General features: G+C 38.4%; 1 protein-coding gene across 1 annotated transcript in view; it reads left to right on the forward strand.

Annotated features, from left to right (window-relative positions):
- Positions 1 to 11,361, forward strand: part of LOC114922764 (calcium-dependent secretion activator 1-like) — a 153,951-nt gene extending 142,590 nt beyond the window's left edge. Inside the window, exon 4 of the mRNA XM_029284676.1 lies at positions 11,176 to 11,361. Coding sequence (XP_029140509.1) covers positions 11,176 to 11,361 — 186 coding nt within the window. The remainder of the gene's footprint in view (positions 1 to 11,175) is intronic.
- The last annotated feature ends 12,072 nt before the right edge of the window (positions 11,362 to 23,433 follow it).

Here is a 23,433-nt window from a genome sequence, read left to right on the forward strand (position 1 = left end):
GGCTAGGAGCGCAGCAGTATGCGGAAGAACGACTAAGAGTTTAACGCAAGAGGATTACCGGGGCCCGGTCACGAGATCTAGGAGCCGGGTGCAAAAGGCACCGCTCCTATAAAAACAGCTACCCCACTGATGGCTAGTCACCCTGACGAAGCCGGCAGGAGGCCGGCGAAAGCTAGGTGTTTTAATGTTTTAATAGCAAACAGCCCAGGTTCGAATCTCGGAAGGGTATGTCTGACTGATGAAAACCAAACAAGGTTAGAAATAGCTATCTCAGTACTCCCTTAATTAAGTGTCTTGCCGACATTTCGACGAAGTCCCATTCGTCATCTTCAGGCTGGTGTCTTCAGCTTCGTGCTTCTACATACATACATACATACATACATACATACATACATACATACATACATACATACATACATACATACATACATACACTATATATATTTTAAGGTCTGGGCAAAGGACAAGTACCTGGATTTATTATTTATGATAAAAGCATTTCAATCTTCCATGAATTATAGTGAACTGGAAGATACCTCTGAAACTGACATCTCTGTGAAATGTTCAGTAAAAGTGATGAAGGAAGAAATGAAGCAGAAGAATAAGGAAACAGATGGACCATTTAGATTAAGGTCAGCCTTGAGCAAGAACTGAACTTGCTAAGCATAATCAGACCTAAAAGTTGCTTGGATGACGGACTATTAGAAGTACAGGAACTAACTGGTAAAAAGAAACCCCATTCTGCAAGAAGGAAATAAAGTTTAGATCAGGGGTCTTCAAACTTGCCCCTTTTATGACTTGTGGACTTCAACTCCCAGAATTCCTCAGCCAGTGTGCCTGGCTGAGGAATTCTGGGAGTTGAAGTCCATAAGTCATAAATGGGGCAAGTTTGAAGACCCCTGGTTTAGATTGACTTGAAGGTGAGAACTAAGGATTAATTAAAGAATTAGTTAGAGAATTAACAAGAGATAATGGCATATCCATTTTAGATTCATTCTCTGTTACTGAGATATTGTTACATGTTCATAGGTTTAATAAAATCTGTATTTTGTATTACACAAAATAAATTGTGAGGCTAGATTACAGCTGTTCCTGATTCTGCAAATGTTTCTAGCTGATGTTTCTCAGTGATGGTTATAACAGACCTTATAAGGGTACTCTTATAATGTTTCTATTTGATTTTTCTCTGTGTTGCCAAAACTAGGGATACTCTTAATCTAGTATTTTATAAGGAAACAATTCCTTTTTTTCTCTGATGTTTACTTCCTGCCATAAACACATTCCTATCCCGTACAATATTCTCGTGTTAAGTAACATTGTTAAAAAAAAAACATGATTTTTAAAAAAAAAAACATGATTTTTTTAAAAAAATCTTAGGAGTGTCAGATCCACATGTTGAGCTAATAAATATAAATCAATGTATTTGAAACATGACACAGCCTGTCTTATTCCCTGTTTGGTGTTGAACATCTCATTAAGCAATTCATTGGTTCTCATGAGTGTTTTATTTCCATACCCCATCCTGCTGGTATCAAATTCTTCAACCTACCTTTAACTTCATATTTATGCAAAGTGTTGCATAATTCAAGGCTAACTAATATACATCCATATTCAAAACCTCTCATCACTCTTACAGACTTCACTGTTTTTCTCAATCTTTTCTCATAAACAATCAAATCAATCATGTTTTAATTCATTCCTTTGCCATGTGGGCATATGAATAAATGTATATTTATACCAAATATTTGAACAGGCATTTTTCTAAGCAGATGCTCACTAAACCGTTACTGTTCTTATTATTTCTTAGGTTTCCATGTGGCCCAATTACTTTCTCTATAGTTTCTTGTTATCATCTATTCATGTTGATATCCTAAGGGAATTTTTGCCCTGGTTACATTCATTCAGAACCACAGCTGTTCACAAAATCTATCCCCATCCCTTCCACTATCACCATTCATTGGACTATAGCTTGTAACTTTCCCCTATAGACTCCTGCTTTCCTAAGCACCCAAAGCATACTTTGACATACATTTTAGCCAATTCATTGCCAATTGAACTTGCACTTTCACTGCTGCCTTTATTCATCAACTCCATTATAAAAGATCAAATGACCTTCATTCAGATTAATTACATCTTTCCCTTTATGTATGGTTCACAAACAACATAGCTATTCTTTCTTTCATTTCATTCTATGTTTCTCTTACTTTTCCCAGTTGCATGTAGTGCTTGACGTATGACTGTAATTGGGATCAGGATCGTTATCTCTAAGCAATTCATCCATTAAAATGAGTCATCACCTATTTTGCTATCTTTTTGCCAATTGACTTTGCCTTTGCCAAAGTCAATTCTCTCCCATTGACTTTGCTCATCAGAGGCCAGCTGGGAAGGTCACAAATGGGGATCCCATGACCCTGTGATTCTGTGACAGTTGTTAAGCACAAGGCCCAGTTGTAAGTCACTTTTTTCAGGGCTGTTACTGTATATCTTCGAATGGTTTCAAAACAAATGATCATTTGTTGAGGACAAATGGGCCCCTAGATATAATAACCTCTACTGCCCATCATAGGGTTGATCAATCAAGGTTTTCATACATTGATTTTTAGTAATAAAGAAAAGATGCAGATTAGGTCACCGGCTTTCAATGAATCTGTGCTACATGCAGCATGGCTGCTAATGTTAAGTAGTACCAATCAATTTTGCCCAGGATGCTACAAACACTACCAATGCCCAGTTTTACCGTAAGCCTGGTCATATTCTTCTATGCAAGCTTTGCTCTCTGATCTATTGTATGTCTCACAAGTCAACATACATATATAAATAGAAATAAGATAAGAGATTTTTTTCATCTGGGGAAAATATAAGCTCTAGGATTACTGTACTTTTCCATCATAAGCTAGCTTGCTTGCGCAAATTTCAGATCATAGTACTGTACAGATTTCCATCTTTCCATGACCCATTTTTTTTTCCTTTACGCAACAAGGAAGCAACAAAATGTAGGATATTCACCCAGGGAACAGATTCTGCAATACATCCCAGATATAAACATAAACAGAGTGAGGGGTGGGGGTGGGGGGAGGGAAAGTGGGGAAGGCACAGAAGTGTGCTATCTAGAACAGCACAATCACATCTGGTAAAAATGACAAGGATTGGAAGATGGCCAAAAGCAGTAGTAATTTTGGTACATTTTAAGCACCACCCTCCAATTTAATTAGAAAGTTATGCTTCATCTAGTTCTCTGCATGGCCAAATGAAGCTGCAAATGCAGAGCTATTCTGCTATAGCAAACCTGATGCTAATTCTTATCAAATGTTAGATGATTTCTCACAATATTACAGAATGGTTTGTGTGTTTGTGCAGGGAGGTCCATGCAGAGTTAATTATATTAGTCTACTCAAGGATCTCATAATGATCCACATAAGGAGACTTGTTTAAAATACACTGTAGATGTCCTACTTTTCATCATAGTCAAGCATATAATATGCCCCCATGTTTTAAAATCCAATTTACACTGATGCATTTAGCTTTTACCTAAGCCAAAATTTATCTCTTTCCTGGTGTTGCCAGGTTTTCACATCAAGTTGCCAGATTTATTCGTAATCATATCAAATCATGAACATTATTTACCTTGTTGGTGCATTAAAATGATTTTGCAGTTTCAGATAGAATAGCGTTTTAATGAGTCATGTAATTTTACCCAGCTAAGCAATCAACTTTGATCTTTCTTTCTTTCTTTCTTTCTTTCTTTCTTTCTTTCTTTCTTTCTTTCTTTCTTTCTTTCTTTCTTTCTTTCTTTTGACACCTACATCATAAAATAACTCTGCATTTGGACCAATGTTAAGATAAGAGCTGTGCTGCACCTTTTTTTGCTCAGAGTATGTTTTTATTTTTCATCCTGTTAGGTTTCTTGCAGTTACAGAAACTCTACCAAAAAAGTAAAGTTCCATGACCTTGGATAAAATTGAATGATAATTTAGGCAGCATTCATCTAGCGATGTAAGTCATTCATTGACTTACAAATCCCATTAAAATGCAATATCATATGATTGGTTAGACTATATCTTATTATGTGAACTTAGGCATGGTTTGTAATTTAGTATGTTGGGTAAAAATAGCTAGCTGTGATCTATGTCATGAACTACAGTTAAACAAAACATGGATAGGCAAATATATATATCCCAGGATAATGTTGCAAGATCGAATCTGGGTCAGTTACCGGAACTAGAGGTTTACTTTTCTGAGCTTTGGGACTCATGTTCCCTGAAGATGGGCTCCAGCATGAGTCCAAAAGCTCGGAAGAGTAAACCTCTAGTCCAGGGGTAGGTAACCTTGGCTCTTTTATGACTCGTGGACTTCAACTCCCAGAATTCCTGAGCCAGCCATGCTGAGGGAAAGGGAGAGGTTTCCAAGCTGAGGCATGCTGGCTCAGGAATTCTGGGAGTTGAAATCCACGAGTCATAAAAGAGCCAAGGTTGCCTACCCCTGCTCTAGTCCCAGTAATTGACCCAGATTCAATCTTGCAACATTGATAGCACAATAAACCATACTAGTGATACATTTTATCTAACTGGTTAAAGATTACAAAATGGAAGTATGGATTAAACAACTCAAAATGAAGGTGAGGGTGAAAGTTCAGAGGAGGATTTTTATCCCAGTCTTGGCTGTGAGCTGAAGATTCAACACTTAGTTCTAATTCACCAAGAATTCAAATTCTATCAAGAAGCTTGGCACAGATGCTACACAGGGCCCATTTTCTCTATTTGAAGTTGTTTCCTGGAATGGAAAAGGGCAAACAAAGCTGCCAAAATCACCAATCTAAGTGGGATGCCTTTACACAATTTACCCTAAGTGATCCTATCAAGTGTCACTTGGTTGATGGAGTGATTAGACACAGTGCACAATTTGTCAACTCTCTTCGTTGCTTTTATTTGAGGCTTCACTAATTTATTTTATTTGTTAATCAAATTTATATGCCTGCTCATCTTACTGAAGCCAACTCTGGGCATTGCACAAGAATACTAATCTTGGTAGGATATCCAAGGTGACCCCAAGTATCAATTTAAGTAACCTTCCTTTTTTAAAATATATTATTTTGAGCGATGGAACATTGTAAATAAGAAAAACAGATCCAAGAACATCAGAATGTTACAGTTTATTACATTTAAAGTATTCTGAACAATGGGTTGCATTCTCCTAAACTGGTGGAACTGTTTATTCCTTATATAATAATACAATGAGTAGTTGGTGGGGGATTACCTGAAATGTATTTTAAAGCAAAATCTTGAAAAACTCAAGTCATCTAATATAAGAAGTCAGTTAAACAATAGGTTTAACCAATAATATCATATTTTTTCAAATATAAACTGTCTGGGCCATAAAGTTGTATCTGAAAAGCACATTATTCATTTTTTGATGTTGAAACAATAGGGAAGGCAGAATTCATTTACATTCATTAATACATTTCTTTTCATTTCCAATGGCTGGGGTCCTCCTTCTAAAAATAGTATCAAAACTAGACATCAACAAAAAGCAAAGACTATAATTAAAAATTGGCTAGCAACGTCAAGCTGTCAAAAGATCTCAGATATCAGTGTTTCTCCAATACATTAGAGTGATTGCACAGGCCGCCAGTTCCTATTCCTCTTTCAGTAAGGACTGCCCAGACCTCATGTTAAGTGTAAATGCTTAAGAGAGAAAACGACATCTGTTTACATGGAGTTATCTATGAGAGCCTCGCTGTAGGATTCTCTCCCTTAAAGGTCTCTAAATGGGTTTGATTCTGACTATAGGTAGTCCTTGATTTACAACAGTTCATTTAGTGACTGTTCGAAGTTACAGCAGCACTGAAAAAAGGGACTTATTACCACATTTCATACTTACGACCATTGCAGCATCCCCATGGTCATGTGATCAAAATTCAGACACTTGGCAACTGGCATGTATTTATGATGGTTGCAATGTCCTAGGTCGTGTGATCACCTTTTGCTGAGCTTCTGACAAGCAAAGTTAATGGGGCAGGCAGATTCACTTAACAACCATGTTACTAACTTAACCACTGCAGTGATTCACTTAACAACTGTGTCAAGAAAGGTTGTAAACTGAGGCAAAACTCATTTAACAATTGTCTCACCTAGCAACAGGAATTTTGGGATCAATCGTGGTCATAGGACTACCTATATAGTATTTTCATCTGAGAGAAGTTCTGTCATTAACCATTTAAACCAGCCATTCCAAGTGAGGTCAGGAAGAGATTTTTAATCAATTAAATTTGGCCTGTTGCCCTGAGGTCCAGGAAATCAAGTTTTCAGTGTAATATAACAAAAAATGAATGCAAAGAATCCATCGAATTCCCAAGTAATCACATACTTTAATCTTATAGTTAGTCTGATTTTCCAATTAAAATTCAGTATTACTGCCAGAACATGCTAATCCTCTCTTACACATACGTTTAGCTTATACACATTAAAATTTAAAAACCCTTCTGTGAATTAGTTCTGCAATGTTAAGGCAAATGATGCCTTTTTTGCTAAGATAGCGTTTAGATTCTTAGGTATTTTTTTTCCTGCTTTCTTTTTAACATGCTATATAGGCAGGGGTCTTCAAACTTGGCCCTTTTATGACTTGTAGACTTCAACTCCCAGAATTCCTTAGCCAGCATGCCTGGCTGAGGAATTCTGGGAGCTGAAGTCCACAAGTCATAAAAGGGCCAAGTTTGAAGACCCCTGCTATAGGTAAGCTGAATGCAGATCTGTGTGATTATCTAGACAGGTCCACTGTAATATATAACAAATGAGTGTGAAAAAAAGCAAAGGAAAGAATTTCAAAAGAGAGAATTTCATTATTTACTGCACTGTAGTAAAAACTGCATTTGAGTAGTTTGTGCTTTTCAGAACGAAAACTTATGCCACTGGCAACAAGTACCTGTCGGTAAACCAACCAATAAATGCCATTTCTGTTAAGAAGTGGAACTACAGTACATTTCCCAAAGATTTCGTTGTGCATTACCTTCTGTGAATCTTACTGTATAATTTATTTGAGATCACGCATGAGGGAATAATGCAGGTAGACAGCTGGCTGAAAAAAATAAGAAGTGGGCTGTTAAAGGAGAGGACTTAGCATTACAAACACAACGTCCTTCACCTGCTTTTTGTTTTGTTGTATTTATTTAGCTCACATAGTAGTCATTACCTGGTACTTATTTTAATTGCAAGCCATATTAAGTGTCTTTCTGGCATACGCTGCCAAAACAAATAAACAAGATTGCTTTTTTAAAAACAGTATTGAGAAGTCTGTATGGAGTGGTGCTTTTTGAGAATGAGATGCGGAACAGGTACAATGTCTAACCATGAGACTGGGGTTATTGTTCTACACACCAGACAAACAATACTGAATGTGAGTGAGAAAAAGGGAGCAGACGATATGGGCGTGATGATTTCACAATGCAAATGCTGAAGTTTGCATATTTGTGTCCCATGATGTCATGACAGAAATGCCTAATTATGTCCATTCGTTTGATGTTCTCACCGTGACATTATTGCAGTGCCTAATTCTGACACCATGGCAGTTTACTATACAGGTAATCCTCGACTTATGACCACAATTGAGCCCAAAATTTATGTTACTGAGTGAAACATTTGTTAAGAGATTTTTGCTTCAATTTACAACCTTTCTTGCCATAGTTGCTAAGTGGATCACTGCAGTTGTTCAGTTAATAACACAGGGGTTATGTGAATCTGGCTTCCCCATTGACTTTGCTTGTCAGGAGCTCAACAAAAGGGGAATCATATGATCCCGGGACATTGCAACCGTCATAAATATGAGTCAGTTGCCAAGTGACTGAATTTTGATCACGTGACCATGGGGATGCTGCAACAGTTGAAGATATGAAAAATGGTCATAACTCCCTCTTTCCAGTACCACTGTAACTTTGAATAGTCATGAAATGAATTGTTGTAAATGAAGGATTACCAGTATATCTCCACAGGAGATGTAGACTCTAGAAAGAGTACAGAGAAGAGCAACAAAGATGATTAGGGGACTGGAGGCTAAAACATATAAGGAACGGCTGCTGGAATTGGGTATGTCTAGTTTAATGAAGAGAAGGATGAGGGGGGACATGATAGCAGTATTCCAATATCTCAGGGGCTGCCACAAAGAAGAGGGAGTCAAGCTATTTTCCAAGGTGCCTGAAGGCAGGACAAGAAGCAACGGGTGGAAACTAATCAAGGAGAGAAGCAATTCAGAACTAAGGAGAAACTTCCTGACGGTTAGAACAATTAACCAGTGGAACAACCTGCCTCCAGAGGCGGTGAATGCTCCAACACTGGAAGTTTTTAAGAAGAGACTGGACAGCCATTTTCTGAAATGGTATAGGGTTTCCTGCCTGAGCAGGGGGTTGGACTAGATGACCTCCAAGGTCCCTTCCAACTTTATTATTATTATTGTTATTGAGGTTGCAATATCATGAATGAAATCATAAATCCATTTAACCAATACTGTTGATAGTGACAAGAAACACTTTTTAGTATTTCAAATTATTTTTCCCAACTTTTCCTTGAGGTGTTAGAAGATAGAGGACCACCAGCATGCAAAGTATGTGCTGCAGCCATTTACCACAGCTTGACTCATACAAAGAATGAAAATTTGAATGAATGAATGAATGAATGACAAATGAGGAGAATGCCTTCCAAGTAAAGATAGTTATCAGGGAATATCCAGATATGACACATTTGAAGATGCAGCTTCCTAAAAAAAACATATGTTCCACAAACAGAACAACAAATTTATAGCATAAAGCTGCTTCCCCCCCTTTTTTTAATTTTAAATCAGCATTTTAGAAAGAGACACCAATCGCTTGAGCTCAGGGAATATGTTTATTCTGGTACTCCCGGGCAGAGGAAGACTGAAATCTCTGAAGTGTGAAATAAGATTTTTGTAACTAAGGAAAAACAGCACTGGCTCTTCCCAAATTTCCTTTAATACTACCACGAATAGCTCCGTCTCATGGCTTCTGCGTATTAAAACTTCAGTCTTTAATAGTTTCATAGATGAATAAGGAGGCTGGTTGCTGAAATAATAAAGAAATTTTAATAACTCTCCAGCCCCAGACAGAGTGAATGCCCTTCATTGGGGTGAATGCCCTTATTTATCACAGAAGGCAGCTTGCTACATAGCTAAGCAGGATGGTTTCTGTCTGAAAACACTACGGAGCGCTACTTTATGCATATTCCTGATGCAAGAGATGGAGAGAAGGAGGGAGAAACACACACATACACACACAGACACATATCTGTTTCTCTTCCACTGGATAAAATAGAATAGAATAGAATAGAATAGAATAGAATAGAATAGAATAGAATAGAATAGAATGGAATGGAATGGAATGGAACGGAACGGAACGGAACGGAACGGAATAGAATAGAGCTGGAAGGGACCTTGGAGGTCATCTAGTCCAACCCCCTGCTCAGGCAGGAAACCCTATACCATTTCAGACAAATGGCTGTCCAGTGTGTTCTTAAAAACTTCCAGTGTTGGAGCATTCACAGCTTCTGGAGGCAGGTTGTTCCACTGGTTAATTGTTCTGACTGTCAGGAAATTTCTCCTTAGTTCTAGATTGTTCTCTCCTTGGTTAGTTTCCATCCATTGCTTCTTGTCCTGCCTTCATGATAACTTCATTATAACATGTTGTTATCATTATCATTTTAGCCATTGTCTATCCACTGCGGGATGAAGGCCTCTTCCTTGTGTTTCCAACCAATACAGTCCTGAGCCAGAAACATTTATGCATGTGAATATGCTGAGAAAAGGCAAATGGAAGGATAAACGTTGGCATCACTTTAAGACAAAAAGAAAGAAAAAGATGGAAAGATACAAAACACCTTCCTCTTCCCCTGTCAGTAAAATACAGCACAAAAGAGGGAAATCCATTTTCATTTTATTTTTACTTATTTATATGCCACTCACAGAAATGTGGCTCCTTGCATTTGTGTGTTTGGAGAGTGTAGATAATCATTCCTTCCAAAACATTGGAACCCTTTTGGGGCTTAGAAACACTGTTGGAAAACTAAAAGTTGGCACTATATAGTTGGCACCATTTAGCTCCCCTCCCCCTTAATTTTAAACATCTTTCAAAGAACAACAATTTGACAATGTTGTGCTTCAAGAGTCAGGTAGTTCACTGCTGAGACATGGTTCCAGAGACAAGCTTTCCCAACACACATTGTTCTTGCAGAAACCGCAACTTGTGCCGTGTTTTTAAAATGACATAAATGCATCAGGCCAAAATGTTGCCTATTATGAGCCCTCAAAGGCATTGAATATCGAAGTAGAAGCAGGCCCTGGATAATGGTTCCAGGAATTGGGTATGTCTAGTTTAATGAAAAGAAGGACTAAGGGCTATTCTGCAAATCACCTGAAGTCAGGACAAGAAGTAATGGAAGGAAGCTAATCAGGAAACGAACCAACCTAGAACTAAGGAGAAATTTCCTGATAGTTAGAACAATTAATCAGTGGAACTGCTTGCCTCCAGAAGTTGTGGGTGCTCCAACAATTGAGTTTTTTAAAGAAGAGATTGGACAACCATTTGTCTGAAATGATATAGAGTCTCCTGCTTAAGCAGGGTGTTGGACTAGAAGACCTCCGAGGTCCTTTCCAACTCCATTATTTTGTTAAGCAGCTTTTCCCAAACTATAGTAAGGATGATTTAAAAGAAAAGGTGTTACCACGTAAGTCATATTGAACTGTGATTTGATTCTTTGAACTCTCATTTCAAATGGCTGCTTTTCAGTATGGTATTTTCAGTGCTGCTTCTCTATGTATTCATGTTCTCTCTCTCTCTCTCTCTCTCTCTCTCTCTCTCTCTCTCTCTCTCTCTCTGGGTTTGGGTGTGTTGTGTGTGTGTCTGTGTGTGTGAGAGAGAGAGAGAGAGAGAGAAATTTGCATGCCTCTGTGGGCCCTGCAGTGTCCCAGACAAACTGTATCATTAGCTAAACTAAATGAAGCAATTGGAATCTGTGGCCACTGGGACCTTATTATATCAGAAAACAAATGGAAAACATTAATAGGTTTCTCCCAAAACTTACTTTGATTGTGCTGACAACTGGAGAATTTTGAAGCAAAATGTTTCTTTTTCTTGTGTGGGATTCCTGTTGTCTAGATCTGTGATTTTTGCATAAATAGGGTTTTCTTTCGTTTTTTTACCGCTACCAAATTCCCCCGCGTTTTCATGGGCTAGTGAACACATTAGAATTTGAGAACATGTCAAGGACACTCTGGGGAGAATGGCTGCTGGCATTTGGCATTGCCTTTTACAAAATAGCTCCAGCGGTCTATGTTGGTCTGAAGATCACAGAAAGCAAGGATTAACTCTTCAAATAAATAACATTAAACTTAAAAGAATACTTTCTCACTATTGTTCTTTCTTCCCTTATGGTTGTAGGGTATGTGTTGTCTAACAAATGGAAGGACTAGGGGTGACATGGTAGCAGCCTTCCAATATTTGTGGGGCTGCCACAGAGAAGAGGGGGTTGTCCTATTCTATAAAGCACCTGAAGGCAGGCCAAGAAGCAATGGATGGAAGCTTACACAACCTAGAATTAAAGAGAAATTTCCTGTCAGTAAGAATAATTAATTAGCGGAACGGCTTGCCTCCAGAAGTTATGAGCGCTCCATTACTGGAGGTTTTTAAGAAGAGATTGGACTGGAATGGTATAAGGTCTCCTGCTCAAGCAAGGGTTGAGTAGCAGACCTCAAGGTCCCTTCCCAACTGTTCTATTCTACATTCCATGTGCATGTATATTATGGAAAGCACTCTCTACCTGGTGATTTCTAGATGCATTGAACTTCCATAAGTGTAAACTGGGTCTATGACAGTGGTGGCAAACCTATGGCACGGGTGCCAGAGGCAGCACTCAGAGCCCTCTCTGTGGGCACGCGCGCCATCGCCCCAGTCCTAGGCCTTCAGCTGGGTTTTATAAAACCTTTTGCTTTAGGCCTCCGCCATGGTGTGCAAAAAAAAAAAAGGTTCAATCAATGAGTCAATTTCAACTTCTCGCAGGAAAAAAAAAGAATTTGCAAAGTTGGAATTGATTGATTGAACTTTTTAGTCCCACCCAATCTGCCGTTACCACCGCAGCCACGCCCACCCAATTGGCCACACTCACCCGGCACCCGACAATGCATAAGTGGGTTTGGGGTTGCAGTTTGGGCACTCAGTCTCTAAAAGGTTCGCCATCACTGGTCTATGACAACTCGCCGTAGTCAACTCGCTGCAGCCCACTTGCCACATGGACAACTTGTTACAGGACAATTTGCCATGGGACAAGAATGACACTAATATTGAAGAAATAGTGGAATAGAATCATTAAAGAAAGGAAGCCAAAAGGGGGAGGGGGCAAAATGAAACGTGAATGAAAAAAAATAAAATATTTTTAATTATTTTAAATAACTACATTGAACTGTTGAATTGTTCCATGTTGAGTTGGCCGTGGCAAGTTGACCGTGGTGAGTTGTCCTACGGCAAATTGGCAGTGGTGAGTTGACCATGACAAGTTGGCTGCAGTGAATTGTCCCATTCTGAGCCTAAACCAGGGGTAGGCAACCTTGGCTCTTTTATGACTTGTGGACTTCAACTCCCAGAATTCCTGAGCCAGCCATAAAAGAGCCAAGGTTGCCTACTGCTGGCCTAAACCAACAGTTTTCAGAAATATTGGGAGATATAATCCAATACACTAGAATATCTCGGATTGAGAAGAATATTGCCCTGGTTTGAAATATGGTATCACAAGGGTTAGGATTGTACGGTGTTTTGGGCTTGCTTCAAAATAAATTGGAAGGTTGTGCACAGAATCCTTTCTCAGCTTTAAGAATCCTGATTTCTATGCGCACCTTCCTGATCAAATCAGAAGCAATGCACAGAAGCAATCGTTATTCCTATTGGCAATCGTTTCTCAGGCCAAAGTGGTGAAATATGAATGAGAATACAACATTTTAGGAAATGAACATGAAAAGCAGCCAGAGCTTTCATCACACTGTTGCAGTTGCCGTCTTGATGTTGTTGTTGTTTTAACCGTATCCTGTGGACATTCCTGCTCTATTGACAAGTTAGCAATTCTCTAATAATCGGCTAAGAAGCTACGTATTTAGATCATTTGATTCCCTGTGGGTTTTTATTTTTTCCTTGTTATCTGCACAGAGTCAAAAGTTTGAAATGAGGGGCCATCGAAATTAAATAAATAAATAAATAAATAAATAAATAAATAAATAAATAAATAAATAAACGAACGAACGAACGAACGAACGAACGAACGAACGAACGAACGAACGAACGAACGAACGAACGAACGAACGAACATTTGTTATTCAGGCAACCTGATGAATGTTTAGGGTTTTGAAAAGTAGAGATGATTGCAATTTGTCATATTTCTTTCTCTTGATTTTCAAAGTGATTGTTTCAGTTGATATGTCTGTAATATTATTTATTTATTTAATTAATTTCTATAGCCACCTATCTCAAAAAGTGACTCTGAATGGTCACAGTTGTTAAGTGAATCCGGCTTCCCAGAAGGTCGCAAAAGCAGATCACATGACTCCAGGACATGGCGACCATCATAAATATGAACCAGGTGCCAAAGCATCTGCATTTTGATCACATGACCCTGGGGATGCTGCAACAGTCATAAGTGTGAAAAAAGGTCATAAGTCACTTTTTCAGTGCCACTGAAACTTTGAACGGTCACTGAATGAACTGTTATAAGCCGAGGACCGCCTGTAGTGAGATACGCATATCCAAAACAGGAAGTGGGGCCAAATGGGGTTCTGGAGAAAGAAAAAGAACATTGAGACTCCCCCCCCCCACCTAATTCTAGGAATTGAGGTGGAGTTTCACTATAGTATCATATCCCAAAATGTGGAGAAAACCTCATATTGTTTTAAGTCAGGGGTCTTCAAACTTGGCCTTTTTATGACTTGTGGACTTCAACTCCCAGAATTCCTCAGCCAGGCACACAGGCTGAGGAATTCTGGGAGTTGAAGTCCACAAGTCATAAAAGGGCCAAGTTTGAAGACTCCTGTTTTATGTCAACAATGTTAAGAACAGGTATTTACCATCAGATACCTGAGATGTCAATCCCTCAGTTCAAGGCTAGTTTATGAGAACCTGGCATACCACACTGACAGAAAATATGCAGAACCACCACCAAATACCAGAGGTATTATCAGAAGTAGATATCTAGAAATGTCCTTTTTATTTTCTACATTAATAGAAATTGTAGTAGTAGTGATTTTATAATACTGACACTGACACCCTCCGACATCCCACTGAAGAGGTTATCCATTGACTTTGCTTATTAGAAGGTCGCAAAAGGTGATGACATGACCTCAGGATGCTGCAACCGTCATAAATACATGCCAGTTGCCAAGCATCTGAGTTTTGATCACATGACCATGGGGATGCTGCAATGGTCATACTGTAGGTGTGAAAATTGGTCATAAGTCACCTTTTTCAATGCCCTTGTAACTTCAAATGGACACTAAACAAATAGTTATAAGTTGAGGACTACCTGTACATCATAAAATAGTTATTAGTTTTGCTTCATTTATATGCTGTCTTTTCTATGGGAAATTAAGGAATAGAATAGAGTAGAGTAGAGTAGAGTAGAGTAGAGTAGAGTAGAGTAGAGTAGAATAGAATAGAATAGAATAGAATAGAATAGAATAGAATAGAATAGAGCTGGAAGGGACCTTGGAGGTCTTCTAATCCAGCCCCCTGCTCAAGCAGGAGGACCTATACCATTTCAGACAAGTGACTGTCTAGCCTCTTCTTTAAAAATCTCCAGTGATGGAGTGCCCATGATTTCTGGGGGTAAGCTGTTCCTCTGGTTGATTGTCCTCACTGTCAGGAAGTTTCTCCTTAATTCCAGGTTGACATGCATAACATTTGTCCTCTCATATCTTCCCCAGAATAACGTGTTTGGCTGAGTTAAGAGATAATGTTGGCCCAAAGTCATTTAGAAAGCTCTACAGTTGAATGGGGTCTTTCCCTCAATTCTCCTCATTCAGTTCTAGCACCTTAAGTACTACACTACATTTTCAAGAGGCATAAGAATATAATGAGATTATTCAGGTGATTTTTTTTCCATAAAACAATTTAATAGTAATAATAATAATAATAATAATAATAATAATAATAATAATAATAATAATAATAATAATAATAATAATAATAATAATAATAATAAAGTTGGAAGGGACCTTGGAGGTTTTTAATCCATGCTATTTAATCCATGCTATTTCAAGTGGTGAGGATGAATTATAACTTCGCTGTTTATAATTTAGCAATATTTGGCCATTATATATGAAAGACTTTACCAATATTAATCAACTCTTTTTCAACTGATTGACTGACTAATCAGTATTTTTTGCGTTTATATTACCAAACTTTGAATAAACAAAATATAGAATAAATTATAATTCAACAACAATCACCCTTGTTTCTTTTCTTTTTGCACTTTTTTTTTGTTAAGCAATGTAGCAGATTTTTTTTAAAAAAATAATCTCTATATTCCTGAGATGTTTTTCTTGCTATATGAGGGTATATCATTGCAGTTTCATTATACAGGCAGTCTTCAACTTATGGCCCCATTTGGGACTGGATTTCCAGTCATAAATCATTACAGTTGCAAGCTGAGTCATCCACGTAACCGGATCCAATTTTATGACATTTCATGTGGAGGTGGTTAAGCAAATCATTATGACAGTTCAGTGAATCTGCACTGAATTAAACAAACACCACAGTCGTAAGTCCGAACACATTCATCTGAATGGATTTTTTTTTGCCAGACACTGGCAAAAAAAAATCCACAAATTGTGGTCATGAGACCATGGGACATTGCAAATTGTTGTAAAGGCAAACCAGTTGCCAGGTAACAGGCGAAATTCAGTCACGTGACTACAGGGGTGGGCATGGCAGAGAATGGCACGTTATTTTACAAAAATGCTTTATAAAGCACCTGTTCTCAGCCCATCATAATTTCAAATGGCTATTAAGTATGTTGTTGCTGTTGTTGCTATTATTGTTATTGTTATTAAAAATAAAGAGGAAAACAATAATTCAAAACTCTAGCCATGATCAATATTAGCATCAGCATTTAAAATAGCCTCTTGCTTGTTAAGCAAATCATTATATCCATCCATTAGTCTAATTAAAGTTTGAGCCTTAATCACATGTAGTATATGAATACTTTAATTTTTCATTTGAAAGATTGTCATCATTCTTACTAAAAGTAGGGACAGCTTTTGTCTGAAAGATGGGGATTAATTAATTTCCCTTCCCATGTCTGAGTGCTAATATTTATCTTCAATCATATCAAGGAAAGTTTGTCCAAGGTTTCAGGGAAGGTACACATCTGTAACTTTAAAAAGTGTGTAGAGAACAAAACATGCTGAAGTTCTTTAGCAATTATGGATGCCTGTGGGTTTTTTTTTTCCTCCTGACCTTTCTTCCCTGCTTTTGTTTTAATCCTGGGGGGAGGGATTTTTTCCATTAGTTTAATTCCTGAGTCAAAATGGAACTGTGGCAATGCTCTAAGGAGGTACCCTTAATGTTATGCTATAGTGTATTTCTAATTGAGCCTTTCAGATGGGGCTATGTAATCCTGGATTACATGATGACATTAATGCTTCTCATCCTGCTTTCTTTTTAAGGCAGACATTTGCCAATAATTAAAGATGATGCCCTTGAAACCAGGAGGACAGTATCCCTGTAGGCCTTGAAGCACAGCTAAAAAGCTACCCCATTGACAGAATCTCTCTTCTTCTTCTTCTTCTTCTTCTTCTTCTTCTTCTTCTTCTTCTTCTTCTTCTTCTTCTTCTTCTTCTTCTTCTTCTTCTTCTTCTTCTTCTTCTTCTTCTTCTTCTTCTTCTCTTCCTCCTCCTCCTCCTCCTCCTCCTCCTTCCTCTTTTTCTGCTGTTCCTTCTCCCTTGGAAAATTTTTAAACTACAAATAATATGTCTGACATATTACTCTGGTATTTTACTTTCACTGTGAGGACTTCTCACCCACACCCACAGTGCTGCAATTATCAATATATGGGGTTCTAATTGTACATGTCTTCTCCTCCCCCTTCTCCTTCTCCTTCTTCTCCCTTGGAAAAGGTTTAAACTACAGGTACTCCTGTAAGGAAAACCATCATATAATGTTCAAGGAGAGCTCCAAATGCAGTCAGAAAACACCAAATATAGCTGCTAATTATTTGCAGGCCATGCAGTTAATTTCAATCAACTCCTTCACATAATAAGCCATTACTAAATGATCAAAGCAAGAAAATAATTGTAACCACAGAATTTTGCAGCACTTTAGCTACTGAAAATACAGCAAACATAGATTATAGTAGAAGACTTTTTTTTTAATACCATCAGGAACATACAAAAAGTCAAGATGTCAGCTACAACTTAATCCCCCAAAATGTTTTTTTTTTCCTCCTGACCTTTCTTCCCTGCTTTCATTTTAATCCTGGGGGGGAAAAAATTCCATTAGTCTAAATCCTGAGTCAAAATGGAACTGTGACCCTGCTCCAAGGAGATACCCCTAATGTTATGCTATTTTAAAAGTCAAGGTATTAAATCCTTACAAATTTAATAATGCTGAATGCTGAATTATTCCTTATGCTGGAAAGATGTTTTGAGAGTAACCATTCAGGTGGAACAGGGGCTAAATTCACCCTCCATGATGATACAGACACTTGTGTTAGGAGGAAAACATTTTCTGGGCAATTTGATTAGTTTGCAGGTTCAGCAATAGCTATATGGATAAATTGTGTGGCTTAACCCATATTTGCAAGCCAACATTTCTACCAAGTCAAATTGGGGACTGAAATAGCAATGCTTGCTACAATTGCAACTTTCCGAAATGCACTGCGTGAAGCAAGCATTTCCTGGATGGAACAATTTTTTCACTGGAGATGGATAAAATATAGGATGGCATTTACAACAAAACCAAGCTATCTTTAAAAAAAAGCTTTATAGAGAATTGTCATCAGAGGAAGCACTATTTCAGACAAAATATCTTATGACTGAATTTCCCCCTCCCCCTGAAACTAGAAGAGATCACAAAGAGACCCATGATTTGGAAAGTTCATAAAAGGAATTACGAATCGATTCATAGTTAACAGAGATCCGCAGTGAAGAGACGCTGAGAATTAGATAATGTTCTACTTTTAGATCTCAGTTATATAACTTCAATGTAATCCTGATTGACCATAGAGTCATAGAATGCAGAGGTCTTCTAATCCAGCCATCTGTTTAGTGCAGAATCCGCTAAAGTATCTCTTAACACAGTGGTTCTCAACCTTTTTAATGCCGCGACCCCAACCGGTCGTAAGTCGAGGACTAAACCGGTCGTAAGTCGAGGACTAAACCAGTCGTAAGTCGAGGACTAAACCGGTCGTAAGTCGAGGACTACCCAACCGGTCGTAAGTCAAGGACTTTCCCTGCCCGGGAGCGCCGCACATGCGTGGTTCTGCCCCCTGCGCTGGCCAAGGCGTAGCTGGCAAGCGGCAGAGATTGAGCAGGCCGACCACCAGCTGGCCCAGCCCAAGGAAAAGGGGGAAAAAAATGGCGGACAAAAAAAATGGCGGACAGCCTTGCTTGGCGACCCCCGTGAAATGGTCGATCGACCCCAAATGGGGTCCCGACCCACAGGTTGAGAACCACTGTCTTAACAGATGACTGACCAAAACCTCTAATAAAGGAAAACAGACCAAGACATATAGCAGCAGGTTCCACTGGTTGACAGCTCTAATAGTCTGGGAGTTCCTCCTCCTCTTCAACAGTCATAAGGACTTTTTCAGCCACTGTATAAAATAGCCAGGCAGAAGAATAGCACATCCATGAACATCAACTAGCAATCTGAAGACACAATGAAAACTCCTTAATCCCACAACATCAAATCCCTGCCAAAATGCTAGGGAATTCTTGGAAATTTGGGGTTCAGACAAATCAGCTATCAATAGACACCTAGAAATAAATCACATTTAAAGACTATACTATACAAAAGAAACAGGAAAAAAGCTAAGAAAGAAACAAAAAGACCAGAACACATTTCTTCCAGCAATCAACACCCAGATAAGCAGGGCTTAACATCAGACAAACAATCAAGCAGAAAACAATGCTCTAATCAAGGAACTTGGTTATAGAAAACCAAACCCTCACCCCACACTGGCAGGGAAGCTACTATACAGTAAATAAACAGGGAGCAAACCCCACACTCAGTAGCATTGTTACCTAGTTGGGCAATGAAACATCTGCAAGCAAACGACCAAGCTCAGAGGGGACCAAGGAATTCACAGAGTATTTTCTTCCATTGCTCCTATCTGTTACTGTCCCTTTTTCTTTTCTTTTTGGGGAATATTGGTGCCCAGAATTGGACATAATATTCCAAATGTATTCTGACTAGGGTAGAATAGAATGGGACAATTATTTTCTGTGATCTACTGTAGATGTTCCTGTTCCCATACTCAAAGATAGCATTTGCTTTTCACCATTGTCCCTTCCTGTCTTGAGTCATCTGCAAACTTGATAAGCTCCTCACAAGCTCAATTCAAGTCATAAATGTAAATATTGAACAGCACCATATAGTTTTCCATTAATAAGCAGTCTTTTTGTGCATTCATCCAAACAACCATGAATGCTAATAGCAGCATTATCTTATTTTACCATATATTAAGAAAAATATTCTGAGGTACCATCAAAGATTTGCTGAGGTCTAGGAAACCATGGTTATGATATTCCTCTGATCTTAGTAACTTAGTAATTCCGTCAAAGAAAGAGATCAAGTTAGCTTTTTTTGTGACAAATTGAAGCTGGCTCCACTTAATGTCAGCATGCTTATCCCAGGATTTACAAACTTGTTGCAAAAATGAGATGCACTGAAATATGCTTCACTGAATGACTTGGAGGAAGGGGATAATGCAAATCCAGTCAATAATGAGCTATGTATTGTAATTATTACCAACCGTTCTTGTTTTAACATAATAAGTTAGGGAATATAATTCACTAGAAAAATATGTCAAGTACAATGCAAAATATTCCTCATCACCATATGGGATTTATAGTCTAATTCAACTTTAATGATTTCTCTATGTCACAGTCAGAAGCAGATGCTTCCAGAATTAGGTTACATCTTTTGCAGTGATAATAGTAGTAGCATAATAGCAGTAGCAATACACCTGGTGGAGCATTGTGATCTAATTTTCATGCCAAAAAACAAACAAACAAGAAACTCCCCTCATTCCCCCAACAATAAAAATATTCAGCAATGACAGGTGTTAAACTATCTGGATCACTGAATTGCTTCAATGCAACAATTGTTCCAGCATTTCGGAGATCACCATATAGCCATAACCATTCCTTTAAAAGAAAAAAAAGTGTGGTTGTTGTTGAGTTGCTAAGTCATGAATGACTCTTCACAACCCCATAGACCACAACATGCCAGCCTCACCCCCACTGTCCTCCACTTCTGAAGTTTGCCCAATTCATGTTTGTTGCATTGTTGACACTCTTTAGCCATCTCATCCTCTGTCTTCCCCTTCTCCTTTTGCCTTCAATCTTTCCCAACATCAGGGTATTTTCCAATGAACCCTCTTTAGGTGGCCAAAGTATTTTTGCTTCTGCTTGTCCTTCCAAAGAACAGTCAGGTTGATTTCCTTTAGGATTGACTGGTTTGATCTCCTTGCAGTCTTCTCCAACACTACAATTCAAAAGCATCAGTTCTTCGATGCTCAGTTTTCCTTATGATCCAACTCTCAGAGCCATAAATTATTACTAGGCAAAAAGAAGAGTATATGTCTAATTTCTGAACCAACCAAAATAATCACCTATTATTCTTCCCATCCGCTTTAAATCCTTTCTGTCTCTGTTGTTTATGTGGTTAGAAGAGATAAGCTGTTATGAAGACTAGAAAGGGAGATTGTGACCTGGAAAATGAAATTGTAGTGGGACAATGATTAAGGAAGGAGCCAGTAATTCTTAGGTCAGAAAGATACAACTCAACTTTGAGGCCATAAGGCATCACATAAAAAAAAAACAACCTTGCCCCAGGCCCCCCAAGTAATGCTTTCAATGTGCTTTCCCAGGACCTGGATTCTGTCTGAAACCAGTTTCTGAAACTGAGTGGTTGTGGTTTTGGTGATCTCCCATATCTAGTGATCTTCCATCATTGACTCTGAAACTTCACCCAAATTATAGCTTTGAGTCTACTACTACATCCAGCCAAGGATATAAGTTGTGTAGCATAATTTTGAATTACTGGCAAATCCTGATGGGGGAAACATGAAAGTCTCCTGACTTTTGTTGAAACCAGAGTTCTTCTAGATTAATCTAAATATTTTGATTTTAAATAGAGCAGTGGTGCAATGCATAGTGCATTGAGCTGAAATGCAAGCCACGTGCTCCTGTATTAAGCTTGAGGCACAAAGACTTCTGATATGCAGGATTTAGGTTGCAATTTATGGTCATGTTTTTCACCTTTTAAATTTATGACCCTGGCTGGGATAGCCCTAACCCAGATCCCCGATAAAAAGGGAGAATAAATCATCTACAACATCAAGCAAGCAGTCATTCTAACAAGTGCGAAATGCATTTTTTTTCCCTCTCCACTGGAGTTGCAGTGATGGGAAAGGATCATTTTGATACCATTAAAGGTAGTCCTTGACTTACAACCGTTCATTTAGTGACCTTTCAGAGTTATGAGAGCACTGAAATGGTCAACACTGATCATTTTTCACACTTATGACCATTGCAGCATCCCCATAGTCACATGATCTAAATTTGGGCGCTTGGCAACTGGCATGTATTTGTGACAGTTGCATTGTCCCGGGGTTATGTGATCACCATTTGTAGCCTTCCCAACTGGCTTTCGACAAGCAAAGTCAATGAGGGGGGAGCCAGATTCGCTTAACGACTGCATGATTTACTTAATTGCAGTGATTCACTTAACAACTGTGGCACAAAGGTTATAAAATGTGGCACCACTCACTTCCTTTGCAACAAAAAATTTGGGCTCAATTATGGTTGTAAGTTGAGGACTATCTATACCAGGGGTAGGCAACCTTGGGTCTTTTATGACTTATGTACTTCAACTCCCAGAATTCCTTGCTCAGGAATTCTGGGAGTTGAAGTCCACAAGTCACAAAAGAGCCAAGGTTGCCTATCCCTGACCTATACCACCTTTTTGGACCCTCCCCAAGTCTACCTTTGGGATGGTCATCTCACTCAAGGATGCCACTCAAGGATAACAAAGACTGGAAGAGAAAATTACAGATAGCAAAAGTTGGGCAAAAAAAGTACAGACTTTTTCAGTACTCGACAGCTGACAGAGAAACATCAAGCAGAGGGAAAGAAAACCTGGCTGTATATAATCTCAATCCATCTTCCTATTACTGCAGATATGCAATAATAAATATTTGAGTTTTGGGAAGAAGCACATTTCTGCTTTTCTCACCACCGCTGTAATTATCTTGCCCATTACCATGAGGTAATAGAATGTGATATAGACCATAATTATCTGTACAGTGTCAGATCCCAAAATAAGCACCAGGCAAGTTCTTAGGGAAAGTTTACGTTTTTTTAAAACCTCCCATGTAAATAAACATTGTGGGGAGGCGATGCTTTTAAGTAGTGATGTCTTAACAGCCCATTTTGCTAACTGTTTCTTTGCACAAGCTAAAATGCTAAAGAACTTCTGTTTGGTATTTTAGACTAGACTAGCAGTGTCTGCCTTCTGAAATTAAAGCAACTGGTCCATATGTGCATGGATGTATACACACATACCTATCACATAATTCTCTTTTGGACAAGCATAAAAGGAAGAAAGAATAAAAAAATATATTAACCCCAAAATTAAAAGACATGAAATTAAAAAATGTATAAAGCTAAAGCATATAAGGAACGGCTGCTGGAATTGGGTATGTCTAGTTTAATGAAGAGAAGGACGAGGGGGGACATGATAGCAGTGTTCCAATATCTCAGGGGCTGCCACAAAGAAGAGGGAGTCAAGCTATTTTCCAAAGCGCCTGGAGGCAGGACATGAAGCAATGGGTGGAAACTAATCAAGGAGAGAAGCAACCTAGAACTAAGGAGAAACTTCCTGACAGAACAATTAACCAGTGGAACAACCTGCCTCCAGAAGCGGGAATACTCCAACACTGGAAGTTTTTAAGAAGAAACTGGACAGCCATTTGTCCGAAATAATAATAATAATAATAATAATAATAATAATAATAATAATAATAATAATAATAATAATAATAATAATAATAATAATAATAATAATAATAGTAAAGTTGGAAGGGACCTTGAAGGTCATCTAGTCCAACCCCCTGCTCAGGCAGGAAACCCTATACCATTTCGGACAAATGGCTGTCCAGTCTCTTCTTAAAAACT

The sequence above is a fragment of the Protobothrops mucrosquamatus genome, unplaced genomic scaffold (assembly GCF_001527695.2).
Source record: "Protobothrops mucrosquamatus isolate PMUCROS unplaced genomic scaffold, P.Mucros_1.0 scaffold818, whole genome shotgun sequence".
In the NCBI taxonomy this organism is placed as follows: Eukaryota; Metazoa; Chordata; class Lepidosauria; order Squamata; family Viperidae; genus Protobothrops; species Protobothrops mucrosquamatus.